The sequence below is a fragment of the Myotis daubentonii genome, chromosome 10, assembly GCF_963259705.1.
Source record: "Myotis daubentonii chromosome 10, mMyoDau2.1, whole genome shotgun sequence".
Classification (NCBI taxonomy): Eukaryota; Metazoa; Chordata; class Mammalia; order Chiroptera; family Vespertilionidae; genus Myotis; species Myotis daubentonii.
In genome coordinates, this window is record NC_081849.1 from 86,088,637 (window position 1) to 86,108,273 (window position 19,637).

The window sequence follows — 19,637 nt, forward strand, 5'->3', positions numbered from 1 at the left end:
GCTGTGCACAGGCGCGTCTGTGTGTGCGTGTGCCCTGCAGGTCAGTGCCCACAGCTCCAGAGGAGGGAGAAAAGGAACTGGGAGGACAAGTGAGAAGACAGCCCTGCCTGGACAGGGCACTGCCGGGCAGCTTCGGACCTCTCACATCTGAAATAGGCTCCCACTAGATTGGAACCCATAGAAGTTTCTCCTTTCTTAGGTTGATTATAAAATTAAAAACTATAGACTTTTATCTACAAAATAGCAAAAGTAATTTCCTTTCCCTTACATTTAAAGAAATACATGCTGGCCCGGCTGGCGTGGCTCAGTGGTTGAGCGTCCACCCATGAACCAGGTCAGGGTTCAATTCCCGTTCGGGGCACATGTCCAGGTTGTGGGCTCGATCCCCAGTGTGGGGTGTGCAGGAGACAGCCAATCAATGGTTCTCTCTCATCATCATCGTTTCTCTCTCTCCCTTCCTCTCTCTAAAATCAATAAAAATATGTTTAAAAAAACAAGACTAAGAAAAACCCAACGAGTGGGGAGGCCTCCTGCCAGCCTGGGCGTCTGCAGAAAGCGCGCCTCACCTCCAGCCGCCGGATGATCTCCCGCAGGGGCAGCGCCGACTCCTGCCCCCCGATGAAGGTGGTGGTCGGCAGCTGGAAGACCTTGTCCAGGTCGGACTCGTCCAGGCCATAGAACCCTGCGGGCGAGGAGAGACGGCACGGCCCACGGGGCAGTTCACGGGAAGGGGAAGGGAGTCCCCAGGGGGAGAAAAGAGAAGAGAAAAACCATGAAAACCTCTCATACCTAGTAAAATAAGTAACGTTTTATAGCTAGAAACACAAATTTAGCAATAAACAGAAGCTGAGAACATTACTGGGTGTCACAGGCAAGTGAGAATAAAATTAATATATGCATATTAGTCCGGTGCACCAATTATTCATAATTGAGAGAGAATGTATTTCAAGGTCCCAAGGACACCAACAATTTTGGTTTGAAAAGGCACTGGGCGAGTCGATCAGAGAGCAAACAGAGAGACTGAAGAGGGACTTGGAGTGGAAGAGGAATTGGTGAAGAGGCCACGTGTGCACATGGGACACTCGTGTGCGGGGGTGACAGGAAGCTGGAGACTGGGAGTGAGGGACAGTCACCGAGAAGCGAGGGGTCTGTGGAGAGCAGCGGGCAGCACAGCGAGGGCCTCACAGCCGTCCCTGCTCCTGGAGGCCAGCCTGCATGCTCTGGACCCGCTCTGGACCCGCTCCCGCCAGCACTGACCTTCACCTACGCTGGCTCACTAGCGGCCACTGTCTGGCTGGCTCACTCCGACCGGCACGGCACTGCACTGCCCCAGCGCTCCGTGCCGGACCCTCAGGCTGCAGGGGCCGAGGACGGGCTCTTTCCCAGGCACTGCTGTGTGGGCTTCCCAGGGGCAGGGACTGGGAGGAGAACTGCCTGGGGCACTGCAGAGGGCCCCCACCACCTGGCAGAGGCCGGTGCCCAGCCTGGGTGGCAGCGGCCACTTGTACCCGCAGCTGGATCTGGACCCCAGGAGGCGGGAACATGCACTGCCAGTCTCCAGCCCCAGCATGGCTCACCGGGCACGGTGGCTGGGACTCTCTGGTGCCCCTCAAGCTGCAGCCTGTGGATCTAATGCTTAAACGTGAGGCCTACATCTCCCAAACCTACTGCTGGGTCCTTCCTGCAGGGCTGCGGGGAGGCGGCTGGGGAAGCTCCGTCAGGGACGAGGCAGCAACCACAGGACTGGCCCGCAGAGCCCAGCTTGTGGCAAGAAGACCGGCTCGTCCTCCGTGCCTGTGCACGCCGTGGGCACTGGCTCGCAGCCTCTCAGCTCGAGCCCAGCCTCGCCATGTCTGCGGCTCTGCATGTCCATCCCCTGAACTGGTCGTTCTCTGAACCTCAAAACTGCTGGCCCTACTCCTGCATTTCTGGGTTTTGCCTGTGGGAAGGTGGAGAACACTCCCTCCTCCCTACTGCCCCTGAGGCCACCAAAACCCCAGGCAGCAGGCAGCTCTGAAAGGGGGAAGATGGCTGACCAGCCGGGGTCCTGGCTTCCTCTGGGCTCCTGTCCTTGACGTGGAGCCAAGTACCTGCAGCCTGGAGCTCCCCAAGTTGCAGCAAACCAGCCCACAGTAGCTGCTGGCAGGACAGGAAGGCGGCCTCGCCAGACACGAGACACCCTCGGCCCTCCCTCCCGGGCCTCGTGCAATGCACTCCGACCTGCACGTCCAAGGTGTCAGAGAAGAGCCTCCACATTCCCACCCAGGACGCCCCCTTGTGGTGCCCAGGAGACGGCGGTCACAGAGGTCAAGGGCGAGTCCTGTCTCCTGATCCCTAAGGTTCTGGTTGTAACAAGTCACTCAAATGAGAACAGGAACATCTCAGGCTGAACAAGGTCGTCCACAGACACCAGAGGGACACAGAGGTGGGATTACCCACTGGACTCTCCCGGAGCCACATCACAGGGCTTTCGTAGGCATCAGACATGACAGAGGCAATGGGAAGAGATTGGGACTCAGTAAAGGTGCAAAGAAGGACCAAATGGGAAATTCTGAAATGACGAAATACAATAACTCAAAACTCAGAGGATGGGCCCTGGCCGGTGGCTCAGTTGGTTGGAGCATCGTCCAGTCACCAAAAGGTTTCGGGTTCAATTCCTAGTCAGGGCACACACCTAGGTTGCAAGTTCTTCCCAGGTCGGGGCGCGTGCGGGAGGCAACTGATCAATGTTCCTCTCTCTCCCTCTCCTTCCCTCTCTCTCTAGAAAAGCAATAAAAAGCAAAACATATCCTCAGGTGAGGATTAAAAAGCACACAAAAAGCCCTCAGTGGATGGGCTCAGTGGCAGAACCAGGGACAGGATCAGTGATGTGAAGACAGAAGGAGAGAAAGGATCGGATCCGCAGAGGAGAGAAACTGACGGCAGGGAATGGAGAAGCTTGGACGTGTGGCACGCCACGGAAGCTCCCACGACGTGATCCCCAGAGTGAGGGCAAGAGGGCGGCTTGGCAAACACGGCGAAATCTTAAGCCCGCAGGTTCAAGCAGCTGAGTGAGCTCACAGGGTAAGTCCAAAGAAACCCACAGCAAACACGTCACCATCAACATGGTGAGGAGTCCGTTCTTCCTAAACCGACCCATGGGCTTACCACGCTGCTGACCAAACTGTCAGCAGTTTTCTGAGAAAAGCAAGCTGGATCTAAAATGTATCTGGGAAGACGAAGGCCCTAGAAAGTCAACACAATCCTCACGGGGGGATGGGGGGCGCTGGGACACAGGTAGAGAACAGAGCAGCCCCCCTCCCCACCGCCCTCTCCCCCAGCCCCGCTAAGGTTTGAAAAAGCGCAGAAGCAGCTCCATAAAGGGAAGGTTTTCCTGCTAGTGGTGCTGGAGCCATGAGACAGACATTCACAGGCAAACCTCCCGCCAAGTAAACAAACCAAACCCTTCCCCCAACTTCCACCTTCTGCAGAAAGTAACAACACGGACCACAGATTTAAATGTAAAATGCAAAACTATAAACCTCTGGACAAATACACAGGACACCTTTGGGATCGAGCCCTAAGGAAGGTGTGCTTAGACGTGACACCAAGGGTACCATCTAGCGAAGGGAAACCTGATACACTGGGCTCTTCAGACAACCCCATTAGTCAAAGGAAACAACCCAAGGTCTGTCAACCAGTGAGTGGTTGAAAGCACTGTGGGCCCTCATGGCCAGGAATGCTCCCTGCAATCAGAGGAACCGAGGGTCAGAGAACAGTTTGGGTGACACCCAGACCATCAGAGGAACTGAGGGTCAGAGGACAGCCCAGGAGACACCCAGACCATCAGAGAAACCGAGGGTCAGAGAACAGCCCAGGAGACACCCAGACCATCAGAGAAACCGAGGGTCAGAGAACAGCCCAGGAGACACCCAGACCATCAGAGGAACCGAGGGTCAGAGAACAGCCCAGGAGACACCCAGACCATCAGAGGAACCGAGGGTCAGAGAACAGCCCAGGAGACACCCAGACCATCAGAGGAACTGAGGGTCAGAGAACAGCCCAGGAGACACCCAGACCATCAGAGGAACCGAGGGTCAGAGAACAGCCCAGGAGACACCCAGACCATCAGAGGAACTGAGGGTCAGAGAACAGTTTGGGTGACACCCAGACCATCAGAGAAACCGAGGGTCAGAGAACAGCCCAGGAGACACCCAGACCATCAGAGGAACTGAGGGTCAGAGAACAGTTTGGGTGACACCCAGACCATCAGAGAAACCGAGGGTCAGAGAACAGCCCAGGAGACAGACCATCAGAGGAACCGAGGGTCAGAGAACAGCCCAGGTGACAGTCAGACAAGAGGAACTGAGGGTCAGAGAACAGCCCAGGTGACACTCTATCAGGCTGACTGAAAAATGCCAATTCCAAATATCACAGATGGCGATTCCATTAGCAGAACCTCTGGAAATGACAAAGTTACAGAAACAGAACAGACAGTGGTTGCAAAGGTTAAACACAGGGGTGGGCAGCAGCAAGGAACCTGTGGGGGCAGATGCAGTGGCAACACGGCTGGGACATCCTGTGGCCGCCAGGGGTGACCACGGGGAGCTGGCTGGGAGGCACAGCTGTTATTTCTAACAATTGCCTAGGAATCTCAAAACAGTGCCTTTAACCCCAACTAGAGTCTCACAGACACAATGAGCAAATGGAGGAAAAAGAACTAAGAGACCCTGGTATGAAGAAAGAATGGCCACGGGGCGTGGCCACAGGCAGGGCCCTAACACCCTCTCTGGGGTCCTCGGGGGTGGTCTGCCCAGAGCCCAGGGTCGCCAGGGCTCCTCCCTCCATGGCGTTGTCCATGCACCCACGGGACATCTTGCCACAGGTGCCAGGAGGCAGCGTCTGAGAGACTGCAGAGCCCAGCCAAAGGAGGGAGGGTTGCACATGCAGAAGGCAGTGCGGCCTAGGCCCAGTGGCCAGCGAGCCGAGCCTGAGGACGCAGCGCAGGAGGGGGACAGACTGGAGGGGATGTCCCAGGACACGATGACGGCACGGGAATGATGGGAGAGCAGCCCTGCCTGCTGGGTCACGCTGAGTGACGGGAAAACATTTCCAAACCAGTGACCACCTCTCAACAGGACAGCGTGTGGGCTTCCCCAAGGGCATGCTGGGAGCAGCTGTCCTGCCAAGGCGCCAGCTCCAGGAAGAAGGCGTTTCCATACCTCCCACTGTGAGCACTCGCAGTCGCTCCTGGAAACCAGCAAGGCCTGAGGCAGGGGCATGGGGAGCGCGGAGGAAAAAGACAGGTGAGTTAGTTCAGAACGCCTCACGCAGGCAGTACAGGAAGCACAGACACGGCACAGACACAGACACGGAGGAGGACAGGGTGGGGACAAGGTCGGGGCTACTGTGGTCAGCAGCTGGCCTGAGGTGAGGGGAGGCCACTGGGCGGCGGCGGAGACCTGTCCCCCTCCCACAGAAGTGGCCCACAGTGGCTCCTGGGAGGAATCCACCCGACCTGGACACTTGGGGAGAAGTGAAGGAAAAGATGAGATTCTCACTCCTTAGACCCGGAGCTTCAGGCAGGAGACGAGACCTGAGCCCTCAAGATTCTGGCAGCTTCCAGAGTGGAAGGCGCCACCCCTTCCCTCCGGCAATCAGCCACGTGCTCGGCGGCGCCCATCCACATGGGGCAGCTCTCCCGGTCTCGTGAACATCACCGAGCACCCCGATGCGTGGGCCTGGGGACGGGGTCAGGAGGCCTCTGCTAACAGGATTCACAAGGCTGATGGCTCAGTGGTCAGAGTGTGGCCACTCCCTGCCCTAGGAGGGTGGGCATGGGAAAGCCAGACACTTCCCTGGAGCTGATGGCAAGAACGCAGAGGGGACCACAGCACCCACCAAAGAGCTCGGAGCCAGCGGCTCTGAGAGAACATCAGGTTCTGCGGAGGCAGGCGCTCCACCTGAGGTGAGAACGAGGCCCCGCTTCTCTCCCTCCGTCCTCGGGACCCAGGACCTGCCACGGGCCACCTGCACACGCACCATCCAAGGTAAGTGCTCACATCTTCTCATGCTGGGCGGGGCAGGGGGCGCTTCTTGTGCAGCAGCCCCCCCTTATCTGTGGGTTAGCCATCCGCGATCAACCACTCGCAAAAATATTAAATGGAAAATTCCAGAAACAAACAATTCACGTTTGTAATTGCACGCTGTGCTCAGTAGCACAATGGCCTCTCAAGCCGCCCTGCTCTGTCCTGCCTGGGACGGGAATCCCTCCTCCGTCCAGCAGTCCACGCCCGTCTGTCACTCAGCAGCCTACTGGTGACCGAGAGGGGCCCATCCTGCTGACCCTATTCCAGCACATGGCCCTGATCGCTCACTGCTCGTCCCTGTCACTCTCGCACTGTGCCCAGTTCATGAATCATACCTGTCACAGGCGTGTGGAGAAACCAGTACACGCAGGGTTCACCACTGGGGCCTTAGCATGCACCCTGTGAATGAGAGGGGACTTCTGTACTTCTTAGCTTTTTAAAAATAAAACGCCAACAACAGATACGAGCCAGAAGCGAGTGAGAGAGAAGACATTCTGGCTGTCATGTATGAGGGCACAGGGTCCCCAGCACCACCACACCTGCACACACAGGAGAGAATGACTTCTTGCCAAGTGTGGAAGGGTCTGCTGGGGACGAGGGCTGGGGCTGAGGACGGCGGGCAGGCGAGGGCATCAGGAGGGAGGACAGCCTGTGGGACCGTGGCACCACGCCCTTAGCTCAGCCACCCGCCTGGTCACTCACGGCAGCCAGTAGGTGAGGAGGAACTGCTCTCTACTGCTCTCAGGTTGTGGAAGCTGATGAAAAATCAACTTTATTTTTAAATCCTCACCCGAGGATATTTTCCTATTGATTTTTAGAGATAGTGAAACAGAGGGAAAGACAGAGAGAAACATTGATATGAGAGAAACACATCAACTGGTTGCCTCCTGCCTGTGCCCCGACCAGGGCCTGGGCTGGGGAGGAGCCTGCAACCAAGGCACCTGCCCTTGACGGAAACTGAACCCGGGACCCTTTGGTCCACAGGCTGACGCTCTATCCACTGAGCCAAACTAGCTAGGGTCAAAATTCAACTGTTTTTAAGTCCATTCTCCCAGCCTTCAAGGGAAGGTCTTGGGGGTGGGATAACTCGGTTAAGCAGCTAAGATATCACAATTTTGGACTTTTATTTAAATTGAGTTTTTAACTGTTCACCTCAAGTTCACTTCCCAAGACCAACCCCGTGCAGACACTGGTGCGCCCCCTTCTCGGGTAGGGAACTGCTTCTAGTTCTGCTTTGTGTGAGGACCCCCAGGGCCCACCGCGGGAGGGGGGTGGATGGAACCGCCTGGCACCTAGAACCTGCCCCCAACACACACCCGAGAAAAGGCCTCTAAAAGGTGCCTAGCGATCGTCTGTTCAATGACAGAACCTGGCTCCTGCCTCTTGGAGAAACACCTAGCCCTAATCACTGGCATTAGTGACGCAAGCCCCACCTCCACGCCACGTGCTGCGCCCGCCCACGTAAGTGCTGCCGATGGGTCCTGATGTCTTTCTGGGAGCCCCAGGCGACGCTGCCCAGCCACCTCTCCACCTGCCCTCAGGGGCCAGAGCACTTCCCGGCCAGCACTTCCCAGCCGTCTCCACGCTGGTCAGGGAAGGTCAAGAACCAGGCGGGAGAAGTCATGCTCCACTTTGAGAAATCCTGCGGGGACAGTGCCCTGCTCGCTGTCTTCACCCACCACGTCCTCGCCAGCAGACTGTGCTCTGCCACGTGGGGCGTGGCGCCCGAGCCACCGTTTCCACAGAGAATGAGGAGCCCCGCGAGGCCTGACAGTGACCGAGGACACCAGCAGCCGCTGCTCCTGCAGACCCACACTCCTGCAGTGACACTACGTCCCCGTCACCTGGGGAGCCCAGGCCTGGCCCCGGCACCGAGGGACCTGGGCTCCATCACTCAGCTTCTGAACCTGCCTCCACCAGACACCAGCAGCTCCTACCCAGACTCTGCCAACCACGCCCGCTCACGGCCTCGGGAGCCAGGCCCGGCTGTCTGAGCTCAGCTAATCCTGAAACAAACTGGCAGAGGAGGGGACAGGCACCCAGCAGCCAGGCCTGAGGTCGGGCGACACGGCGAAAGCACCCGTGGGGCTGTCCAGGCCCATGGACTGGGTGGTTGGGCTGGACCACCGGTTCCTGACCTGCACACACCAAGGGCGACAGCTCAACACTAACTTTCCCACAGGCTCACACATCACATACTGGGTTTACGCTACTTTCCATTTTTATAGCTAAAGAAAAAACTTATCACAACTTGTGTCAAATTATTTCAAATTCCTTTTACAAAGGGGGAGGGGGGGAGAATCCCCGACTGGATGGTTCTGAGAGCTCCTGGCCAGCAGAGGCAGCCTCTCTCCCTTCAATAATAGCTCAGGGCGCTGTGGGGCCCATGTCCCCGGTTTCCACAGTCACCCTCAGTGTGAGGTGCCGCCAGGGACCCTGCTCCAGAGGGGACGGAAAGCGAGGCCCAACGGCCTGGAAGAGCAGGCCGCCTGTGCCCAATGCGGCTGTGCCCAGGAGCTGCAGGCCCCAGGCCCGGCCTCTCTCCATCCCAGGCTCCTCCTGTGACGATGGCCATGCATGGCTCCCTCCCACCTGCCCAGTGTCCAGAGGGACAGAGGAATGCTCCAGGGCCCAGGCAGCTCTGATGAGCTGAGAACCACTGAAAAGGTCTGTTCTGATGACAAGAAATGGGGACCCAGGGATGCCCTCCTCTGCCTGAAGGCTGTGCCGGGGACATGAGTCCTCTTCTGGGAGGGCTCAGCACAGAGGTGTCAGGCCTGGGAGCTGCAGGGCCACGTGCAGAGGGGAGGAGCGGGGCTCCGTGTCCTGGGGACGCCCAGAGAAGCCCACTTCTGGAAGCACAAAGCTGTCACCACCAAAAAGTTGCAGGGCTCCACACGGGCCATCTACCCTGTCCTGCCCTGCCCTACTCGCACGCGCAGGACAGTTTCCCTCCTCCAGAGCCGGGCCAGAGCAGGGGAGGCCTGCGTGATCCGCCACACTGAGCCCTGCGGTCTGCATCTTCCTTACCTGGCTGCTGCCTGACCTCCCGGTAACACTAGCCACCCTTCCTCAGAGGAGCGCTGGGCCCCCTCGCGGAGCAGCACAGGCAGGTGTCATTGTCAGTCTCATTAGCATGCACAGTGTTTCCGGGACACCCGCCGTTTCAGAATTAGTCACACCGTAATTTCCTGAGCAGGTTAGCAGCACGGAGCCGGCGAGCAGATTAGCTCAGGAAGCAGCTGCAGGGGGAGCCCAGCCACGCCCTGCGCAGCACTCGGGTGCGCGTGACCATGGCCATGCGCCTCGCGCCGCCCTGGGCACCGGGCGCCTTCCGAAGTTTCCTCAGTGTGATCACTGGCCGTTAAGAATCGAGACCCCAGTTGCACAGCCTGTTTTGAGACTCGCCCGGCAGAGGCAGGCCCCGCGTGCTGGACAGTGTGAGGCGACGGTAGGTTGCGCAGGCCTTGTTCCGCGTGGCGGCCCTGCACCGGGTCTGCCAGGCGCCAGAAGAGCGTCTGAGCATCTTCTGAGCGGCCTGCACAGGCGGGCCATCCTTTTCCCTGCATCTCAAGCCTTTTCTGCCCCAAATTTTACTTTCTAACTTGAGACTCAGACAATGGAGCTCATACCATCTGAGAAGCTGGGATGAACACAACTTGCCCAGCACTAAGGCTGCATGACCGTAATGTCAAGTGATCAGAACAAAGGAAACTTAAGAGTCTTCCCTCCCGTCGGGGCGTCTGGCCTCCCGGGCCAGCACCCGGGAGCTAAGCAGCAGCACTGGCCACTCCCAGACCCTCACCAAGTTTGTCTGTGGATGAGACAATGTCAGCGGGCACGGAGGAGTCCAGATCGGCATCCAAAATTCCCAGGGGGTCCAGCTGTGCTACATGGTGCCCTCGTATCTATGAAAGGGCCAGTGATGGGGAGGGAGGGACACACACAAAAGGACAGGAGGAAAAAAAAGAGGGAAGGGGTAAAAAAAAGTAAAATTACATTAAAATTAGTATTTACAGATCAATCCTCACCCACGTTTGAAGAAACAGTTACTGGAGCATCATCAAAATTTACACAACTAATTCCGAGAGGATCAAGTTTTGCAATGTGGTGACCCCTGACCTGGAAGTAATAACACAAGCAGTGGTTAAGCAGGTCCCGGGCTGTGGGGTAAAAGTCACATGTGGTCAAATCTCCCGAGAACAATGAACCCGACTAGTTCCACCGGCCTCGGAACAGGGGGTGTCCCCTCTGCCGGGCACCGAGGCGCATCTACAAAGGGGAAACGGGCTGGGAGGAGTGTGGGAGGCGGAAAGGACCGCTTCCCTGGGACAGACGGAGGTGGGCTCTGGGGACATCACCCCAATGTGACTCCAGCTCAACTCCGAGCAGGAAAAGGCCTGCGAGGAAGCAGGGGCGCAGCGCTGGGCAGGCAGTGTGAGCTGGAGGTCAGGGCACCGAGTCAGACAAAGGGCAGCTTCACGGGACGTCCCCTCTGACCTGACTGCCTAAAACAGCACAGAAACTCCCCCGAGTCCGTCCCCTGAAACATGGGGCACGTCACCAGGGCCTCCCTGGCACGACGGGATGGACAGCGGGCCCCACGGGCAGCCCGTTGCTGAGGCCGAGTGCACGCGCCTCCCACAGGTCCCTGCAGCTTCCCCTCCTTGGAGAGAACCCCGCTTGCCACCTTCCCCGGCACCTGTCCTGGCACCGGGGGCAGAGGACGCCGATGCCCTGCATGCACTGCAGTGACGGGAGGCAGCAGGAGTCTGGGTCCCGGGGGTTGCCCGAGACCTCTGCTCCCCAGGACTGCTCCCCGACCAGGCAGCTAACCTGGGAAAGGCCTGGTACCAGGCCCCTTCCAGTGGCTGACGCCCACTGGAGCGCCCCGCCTGCCTGTCCCAAACCCTACAGGTTCATTTCCCCCTCTCGCATTTGGGTGCTAGCAGCTGGCACAGGGACAGCACAGTGCTCCCGGTCACGGGCACTTCCTGCGCCTAGCACTGTTTCCCTGCCCACCAATCTTTCTTGCCAACCTATGGAAATAAACGAAGAGCTCTTTCCAGGGCAGGCACTAAAGATAGCAGAGGATCTGCTCCAAGGATGAGACTGTCCCGGCTCCTCTCCTCACCTTTTTCATTTCTGCGCCCCTGGACCCCAAGGCAGGGACAGGCCCAGTGCTGGCGGGAGTGGAGGGCAATGTCACATCCCCGGGAGGCCAGCGGGCGCCACCTTACCTGGTAGGCCCTGATGAGAGACTGCACCGCCAGGTGGTCCTCCACCAGCTTGTCCACGTTGGTCTGGGTGCCCACCAGGGGCTGTGCTCGGGCCGCGGCAGACAGGGCGCCCATGCTCAGGGGCAGCGGGCTCTGGTAGGCAGTGCCTGGAGGCGCCCCGGCATTGGTGTTTCGGAAAAAAATGTCCCATGACTGAAGAGAGAAGGAACACACGTGTCATTCCATGGGGGCCTCGCCCTCCTTTCCAGCCAAAAAAGAACTGTTCTTGGCGGGCAGGCCACATCCTGGCCGGGCAATGTCCTGCTCTGATCAGCTGCTCCCCTGGCCCCTCAGGATGCCCCACATCAATGGGGCAGATGCCCTCTGGCTGCCCTTCCTGCCTGCCTGTCTGTCCCCGACCTCCTGTCCTTCACACAGCCCCCAGGGCTCAGGCCTCACTTGAGCCCTCACCCCCGACATACAGCAGGCCCTTGTGCAAGGGGCAGCCCAGGGCTGGCCCTAGAGAAACTGTCGTCTGTACTTCAGGAGGGCCCTTCAGGGCTCAGGGCTCAGGAATGTGCAGAGGGAGGAATTAGTTTGAGCCCTGAGATCCTGCCAGGCACCTAGCACCGGGGCTCAGGGCTGAGTGGGAGGGAGAGAAATCTGCGCGCATAGGTGTGTGGTAAAGACCGCACCATGCAGAGGGCAGCAGCCAGCACACGCCTGCGTGCACTAGGAACCTAACTGGGGTTACTCTGTTTCCACTTCCTCTGTGCTAATCAAACTAACACATTATTTCTCTTCCTACTGTTCTTGGCTATTTCACGTTTAAATGATTCAATCTAATTCACATAGATACCATGGACTCTTAATAGTTTATTCATCTCATACAAAGATGTTGAATCTTAAAATATTTCAGAGATCAGAAGAGAAACCAACACTTAATTCCATTGCAAAAAAAGCTCCAACTACTAAAACCAAGAAGGTCAGAGACATGTACCAGGTGTACCGGTTAATAATTCAGATTTTGTAATCAAAGAAAACACAGTAATTTCAAGAAAAACATCAAAAGTGCTTTGTTCAAAGTAATGTCCATCACTAGCTACACATTTCCCCCATCTTTCAGGTAACTTGTGGAGACCGCCCCAATGGAACTCTTCTTGTTTTAAGGCAGACCATTCAGAGACCCAATTTTCCACTTCTTCGTACGTGTTGAAATGCTGCTCAGAAAGTGCGTGTGCCATTGATCGGAACAAGTGGTCATCTGAGGGAGCCAGGTCTGGTGAATACGGCGGGTGGGTTCATACTTCCCAGGCAAGATCTTTTAACGTGTCTTTAACTGGTTTTAAAGTGTGTGATGGTGATTATGAAGCGAAATTACTTTGCCATGTCTTCTGACCCATTCTGGTCATTTTATGATCAAAGCCTGGTTCAAATTGATTATTTGTTGTCAGTAGCGGTCAGTTTTAATGGTTTCACCTGGTTTTAGAAGCTCATAATACGCCACACCTTCCTGATCCCACCAAACGCAGAGCATTGTCTTCTTTCTGAAGCGGTTTGGCCTTGCAGCCAACGTTGATGGTTGACCTGGATCAACCCATGAATTTGTGCGTTTGGGATTCTCAAAATAAATCCACTTTTCATCACCAGTCACAATTCGATGCAAAAAAGACTTTCTTTTGTGCCGTTGAAGCAACATTTCACTGATGACTTTTCAGTTTTCCATTTGTCTTTGGTTCAGTTGATGTGGCACCCATTTTCCTTCCTTTAAAATCTTTCCCATTGCTTGTAAATGATCGGAAATTGTTTGCTGAGCAACGTTTAATCTTTCTGCAAGTTGTTTTTTTAATATATTTTATTGATTTTTTACAGAGAGGAAGGGAGAAGGATAGTTAGAAACATCGATGAGAGAGAAACATCGACCAGCTGCCTCCTGCACACCCCCTACTGGGGATGTGCCTGCAACCAAGGTACATGCCCTTGGCTGGAATCGAACCCAGGACCCTTCAGTCCGCAGGCCGACGCTCTACCCACTGAGCCAAATTGGTTAGGGCACTGCAAGGTGTTTTTGAGTTTGACACGCATCTTCATCCAATAATGCTTGTCACTGTTGGTCACCAAACTTTTTTGGTTGACCTGGATGTTCCTTGTCTTTCACATTGAAATCATCCCTTTTAAAGCGTTTAAACCAGCGTTCACAAGTATCTTGAGATGGAGCATGTTCACCATAAGCTTCCCGAAGTATATAATAACTGTCAGCAGCACTTTTCTTCAAAATAAAGTAATGAATTAAAACTTCCTGCAATTTTTTTTTTTTGGCACGAAATTCAACATTTTTAAGCATAAAAATATCTATGACGTTAACACCTTCAGAAAATTTGACATATGAAGTTTTGAAGCTTGCTGTCAATACAACAAAATAGCATACATACCAAATCGTGTATTTATCAACATATGTGTAACTCCATCTATTGAAAAAAATCCACATTAACTGGTTCACCTGGTAAACACTGTTTTTCTTCTCTGCCAGACACGTCCAATTTCTAAGTTCTTTGTCAGTAAACGGATTAGACGCCTGGGAGAACCTGGAGAGAACGGCCAGCAGGCCTGCGCTTGCCCCCAGCGGGAGGTCCACCGGCAGCCTCCCAGTGCCGTGCGGGCCCAGGTTCAAGTCCCGAGACACTGCCTGCGCCGCCAATCCCACCAGAAACCCGCTGTGGCGAGCAGGGTCTTGTGCTGAACCTGTGTCCAGGGGAGTTTCCAGAACATCAAACTACTGGGTGACACTGTACAACATGGGGAGTGTACAGAAAACCAGAGCGCTTACCGTAATAAAAGTGTGTTAACATGTTAACAGCAACTTTAAATGTTTTAACAAATCTCACTATTTGAGGTCTCGCCGTGTTCCCTGCTCTGGTTGACAGGCAGTGTGTCAGCTGATGGTCCTCGCCTGGCACCAGCCACACGCCAGCGGCACAGACCTGCACACGCCCTGGCCGTGGCCCTCTCTGCCCCTGGGCAGGACTCGGAATCCAATACCATTCTCCCAACCTGCCAACAGGCTGCTCCCACCCACACTCCGCTGGACCCTGCTCCACTGCGGGCGAGAGGCCCTGTGCCCACCAGCGATGGAAACCGACTTGCTCCTGTGAGAAAGGAGAGGCCGCCTCAGTGTCCACTGCCCAGGGCAGGGAAAGCCCGGGCCTGGCCCCTGCCTGGTGCATTACAAGGACACACAAAGCAGACGCACTGGACCCCAAACATTTCCAACTTCCTGGAGCTTGGGCAGCAGGCCCAAGAAACTCCCGGCAGCCCAGCCCTGGGAGGGGCCGGCGCCATGGGCCTCCCTCCTGGAACCTTCTTCTGACCGGCAGAGGACAGCGGCAGAGAGGGGCTGCAGTGCTGGCCCACAGGATGCACTTCCACCTCCCCATCACTCACCCCACCACACACACACCAGGCCCTTCCTCACACGTTCTAGGCAGCAGGTGTGGGCACCAGCACTCAGGTGTGCCCCACCCGCCCAGCCCTCAGACCAAGAGACAACCCCAACAGCAGGCCCCTCCCACCACGACTGAAAGGTGTTCACATTTGGGTTTTGATGGCATGCACTTGGCAAAACCTGTGCACTACAACTTACAATGGGTAAAATCAAGGCCAGACCTGGGCCCGTGTCCCACAGGGCCGGGCCGGTGGTGCTCCTCCGCCTGCGACACAGGCAGATTTAGCTGCTCGCCTGCCACGCTGAGTCTAGGTCCCCAGGCACTGCGGTCAGAGCCCCCCACCTGTGCCTGCCTGTTCCACAACTAATTCAGGAAGCCGTCCCCCGCCAGGCCTTGGACGGACCAACAGCCAGATCCAGACACTCAGTTCTCTGCCCACCCGGGCAGGGGGAGGGAAGGCACTGCCCCGAAAGCCAGCTGTTCCATCCAGCAGGACCGTAAGCTCCAGCGACGTGGTCGCACCGGACGCGTCTCCCCAGACACGTGCAAAGGTGAGCATGGTTACTCAGAGGGGGCACTCCACAAACCCGAGGCTGCCTCTGCAGCGGGCGCGGAGCTCCGGGCAGGAGTCTGCGATGCGCTTCTCACTCTCGGGAGCAGCAGGACAGACGAAGGAGTGTCATTTCACAGCAGATGCCAGCAGGACAATGCATGGAGGGAGCTGGCTGCGAGGAGCCCGAGGAGGGATGGTCGCAGGCCACTAGGAGGCCGCGTGGCTGCCCTGGCAGACAGGTTGGGAGGCCAGGCAGTGGGAACGATCTCGGTGCACCTTATCTGCGCCTGGCAGGGCTGAGGGAGGGCGGGGCAGCTCACAGGCAGGAGAGACAGCTTGTCCTTGGAGGTGTGGGCCTGCAGCCCCCCCCCAAGTGGGTTTAAGGCCATCAGCTTGTTGCCGAAATGACTAACCAAAACATGATCGATTTCAAGTGTAAACAAGGGTAACAGTCTAGCTGAAACGAACCCAGAATTCTTTCATTTTATGTGACTAAGGCATTTAAGGGGAGTCCACGAAGCTCTGCCTTCACAGGCTGCTGTCCCTCTGCTCCCCACAAGCCTCCACAGCGGCCCCTGCAGCCACGTCCCTCTTCCTCGGCAACGTCCTGAGGAAGCCAGTCCGATGCACAGTACGTGCTCCACACACCCGCGGCGTTAATTCACGGGCTGACGGGGTGTCAGGAGGGTGTGAAGGGGGTACCGGGGGGAGTCTGGTGCAGTGCTGTGAATGGTGTCAGATGTATGAGCCTGGGACGCCCAGCATTCAAGGCTCCACCCCACCTCAGAGAGGTGCTGGCCTCGGCAGCTGTGGACTACGAACCAGGGACGTAGGCATGAGCGGTTCAGTGAGGCAAAAAGGACTTGGTCTCAGCACCAAGCTCCTGGCTGTGAGCGACACCAGAGACGGTTCCCAGAGGCTTCAGGGTTGGAGAGAGGCAAACGCTCCCCGTGCTCCCCGTGCCATTTGAGACACGGGGTCCCTCCTTTGTCTCAAAGGTCCCACTGTGTGTTGAACACGTCAGTCAGCACAAGTGTGTTACCTATCAGGGCCACACACACGGCGGAGCCACCATAACAGGCCTGCCTGCCCCAGGTCTGGGGCCCGAGTCCCTGTTCTCTCCCCTGCAGACTGGGCAAAGCCAGGGAAGTCACCTGGGCTCTCTGTGCCTCGCCCTTTCCCTATGGAAGTTAGGAGCACAGCCACACAGGACGCCCTATACCTGCACAGCTCCTGACACTTTAAAAAGCACCCGTAGGGACAAGAAGTTGATTAGAACTTAACCCTGGATTACTAATGCTTACTTCAGCTGCCAAAGTCTAGGACTCTGGGTTCTGGGCTGACTGAGCCATTTCTTCTGGCCCAATGCCACCCCTGCTGTCTCCACCTTAGATGGGAATATGCTCCACTGCCCATCAACACACCCAATCACCTATGGACCCCCTGGAATGGACCGAACCCCAGGTTCAAAGGCCATGGCACAGTAATAAACTAATGACTGATCCATTTCAGGCACGAACATGACACAGGCAACCATGGAAAGTTCTGGTACTAACAGAGCTTTTTAATTTTTTGGTTAATCCTCACCCAAGGATATGTTTCCATTGATTTTTAGAGCAAGTGGAAGAAAGTGGGGGAGAGAAACAGATGTGAGAGAGACACATCGGATTGGTGGCCTTCTGCATGTGCCCCAATCAGGGCTGGGAATCAAGCCACAACCACAGTATGTGCACTTGACTGGAATTGGACCTGGGAACCTTGGTCTATGGGCCAGTGCTCCCAACACTGAGCCAAACCGGCCAGGGCACTAACAGAGCTTCTTAACTGCTACAGACAAGAAATGCAGGGCACCAAGCCACCAAGGAAAACAGATGCATGGCCATCTTAAAACAAGGGTTTGGCCAGTTCAGTCCAATGAATGGACAGTCACCAGGACTCTCGCTGGCCGACAGGAGCCCGTCTCCCCAGCCACTCTGCACAGGGGCTCTTCCGGGTCAGAAAATGCGGCAAACTCTGCCTGGTGTCCCGGCACCAGGTTCCCGTGCACACGGTCGGTTCACAGCACTGCCCTGCAGGTAAAGGCTGCTCTGGGTGGCCTCTAAACCCTCCTCACGTGTCCTCTCTGCGCCAATTGCTGGGCCTGCACCCTTCGTGAAAACAGACTGCCCTGTCTGTACACCATGCCCACACGCGGAGGCTGACGGTCGACTGCCCCCCACAGAACCTGCTTCAGAACTAAGTGTCTCAAAGGACAGCACGCAGGACAGAGTGTTGTTGGCCTTCAGACCCCACCCAACGCAGGGCCTTGCTCAAGCAACCCCCAGCTGAGGATGGCAGGGCTGCACCGAGAGCCTGCTCAGAGCACACACACCCCCACTATGTCTGGGAGGCACTGGGGTTGGGGTCTGCCTGACTTGCTACCATGAAAGCAGTTAAAATTAAGGGTTCTGCTTCAGTATTCCTGTTACGGAAACCAAGTGGATTTGTGCTCGATTAGAGCAATGCCGTTGTTTTTAAACCACAGGTAGCTCACGAAAGAACATCTCCAAACAGTCTATCTCCTCTCCAGGTGTGCAAGCAAAGCACCCGCCAACTCCAAGGTCAGCAAAGAAAAGCTGCCTCAGCTCTGCCCTATCGGACATGCTGAGAGTGCAAGACACACCCTGGTCTCTGCCCGAGACCAAAGGTGGAGCCCATCACTCTCAGAGGAAGGACTATGATGGCTGCCCAGCAACCACCCGTCCCCTCTCCAGCACCCCTTCATCACAGGTGAGCCTCATGTGCATTCAACTCTAAGATAAGAAGGCCTGGCTGGCTCCACAAGGGGTCCTACTTGGGAAAAGGAAGGCCAGGGACCAGCCTGAGCACAAGGTGACGGCCTGGCTAAGTTTACTCCAGAGACAAGCTTACGGCACCTGTCCTCGGAGACCTCTGGTTTCCACCCCCAGCAGGGCGTCTTCTCAGCACTTCCTTCCAGGTCCACCTTTCCAGCCTGGGGAAGGCCCAGAGCGCCTCCTGGGAACCAGGCCCCACTGGCTCTGGTGGCCCTGGAAACAGGAAGGGCCCAGCTAAATGCCATGAGGTTCAGACAAAGAGGAGGCACTCTGGTGAGACAGGGCTGGTGGCTCCCGCAATCACACAAATATACCAAGTCTTAAATGTTGTTAACATAGAGCTTATTCTAGGGACTCAAGATTCACAAGGAAGGAAACGAGCAATCAAGAGTGATGACGTCATGCCCTGGCCAGTTGCTCAGTGGTTAGAGCGTTGGCCCATGGACTGAAAGGTTTCAGGTTCAATTCTGGTCAAGGGCATGTCTCTCAGCTGCAGGCTCGACCCCCAGCACCTGTTGAGGCACGTGCAGGAGGCAACCATTGATGTGTCTCTCTCACATTGATGTTTCTCATTCTGTTTCTTCCCCTCCCCTCCACTCTCTCTAAAAATCAATGGAAAACCCTAGCCGGTTTGGCTTAGTGGATAGAGTGCTGGCCTGCAAACTGGAAGGTGCCGGGTTCAATTCCGGTCAAGGGCACATGCCTGGGTTGCAGGCTCGATCCCCAGTAGTGGGTGTGCAGGAGGCAGCCCATCAATGATTCTCTCTCATCACAAATGTTTCTCTCTCTCTCTCCCTTCCTCTCTGAAATCATTAAAAATATATTTTTTAAAAATCAATGGAAAAATATCCTCGGGTGAGGATTAACAACAACAACAACAACAACAAAGAGTAATGACGTCAGCCGGCACTGAACACATCCCCACACCTGGCACCAGGCCCGGGGAGCCTGAGCAGCTTGGGAACCTGCCCTCCAGCTCCTGCACTGGGCCACTGCCTGACCCGAAAACCATGAAACGGTCATCAAAACCCACAAATTTCCACTGGTCAAATGCTGTTAAGAAATTCTGCTATGCCCAACTGGCGTGGCTCAGTGGTTAAGCATCGACCTATGAACAAGGCAATCATAGTTCGATCCTGGTCAGGGAACATGCCTGAGTTGTGGGCTCAATCCCTGGTGTGGGGTGTGCAAGAGGTGGCCGATGGATGATTCTCATCATTGATGTTTCTAACTCTCCCTCCCTCTCCCCTCCTCTCGGAAATCCATTACATATATGTGTGTGTGTGTGTGTATACACACACACACACACACATATATGTATGTAAAACAGAGAAAAAGGAATTCCGCCACTAAGTGTGCCCCATACCCAGCAAATCGTGAGGAGAGGCACTAAGGAGGACATGCCTTACAGGTGGCACAGGGAGTCCCAGGACAGGAGGAAACCGTGAGCATAATGATCTGAATGTGAAAGGCACAGAAATCACACGAGATGATTCAAGGTGTTCGGGACCCTGGGACGA

At 56.1% G+C, this 19,637-nt stretch overlaps 1 protein-coding gene across 4 annotated transcripts in view; it reads right to left on the reverse strand.

Annotated features, from left to right (window-relative positions):
• The window catches only part of OGDH (oxoglutarate dehydrogenase), a 39,793-nt gene that overhangs the window by 11,014 nt on the left and 9,142 nt on the right, over positions 1 to 19,637 (reverse strand). For 2 of the 4 annotated variants that reach the window (XM_059655970.1, XM_059655969.1), the window contains exons 3-6: positions 11,309 to 11,500; positions 10,100 to 10,190; positions 5,202 to 5,246; positions 567 to 682 (exon numbers count right to left, since the gene is read on the reverse strand). In XM_059655970.1, the coding sequence (XP_059511953.1) occupies positions 567 to 682; positions 5,202 to 5,246; positions 10,100 to 10,190; positions 11,309 to 11,500 (444 nt within the window). Of the gene's footprint in view, positions 1 to 566; positions 683 to 5,201; positions 5,247 to 9,873; positions 9,977 to 10,099; positions 10,191 to 11,308; positions 11,501 to 19,637 lie in introns of all 4 variants that reach the window. The other 2 variants (XM_059655972.1, XM_059655971.1) reach the window with 2 other exon arrangements.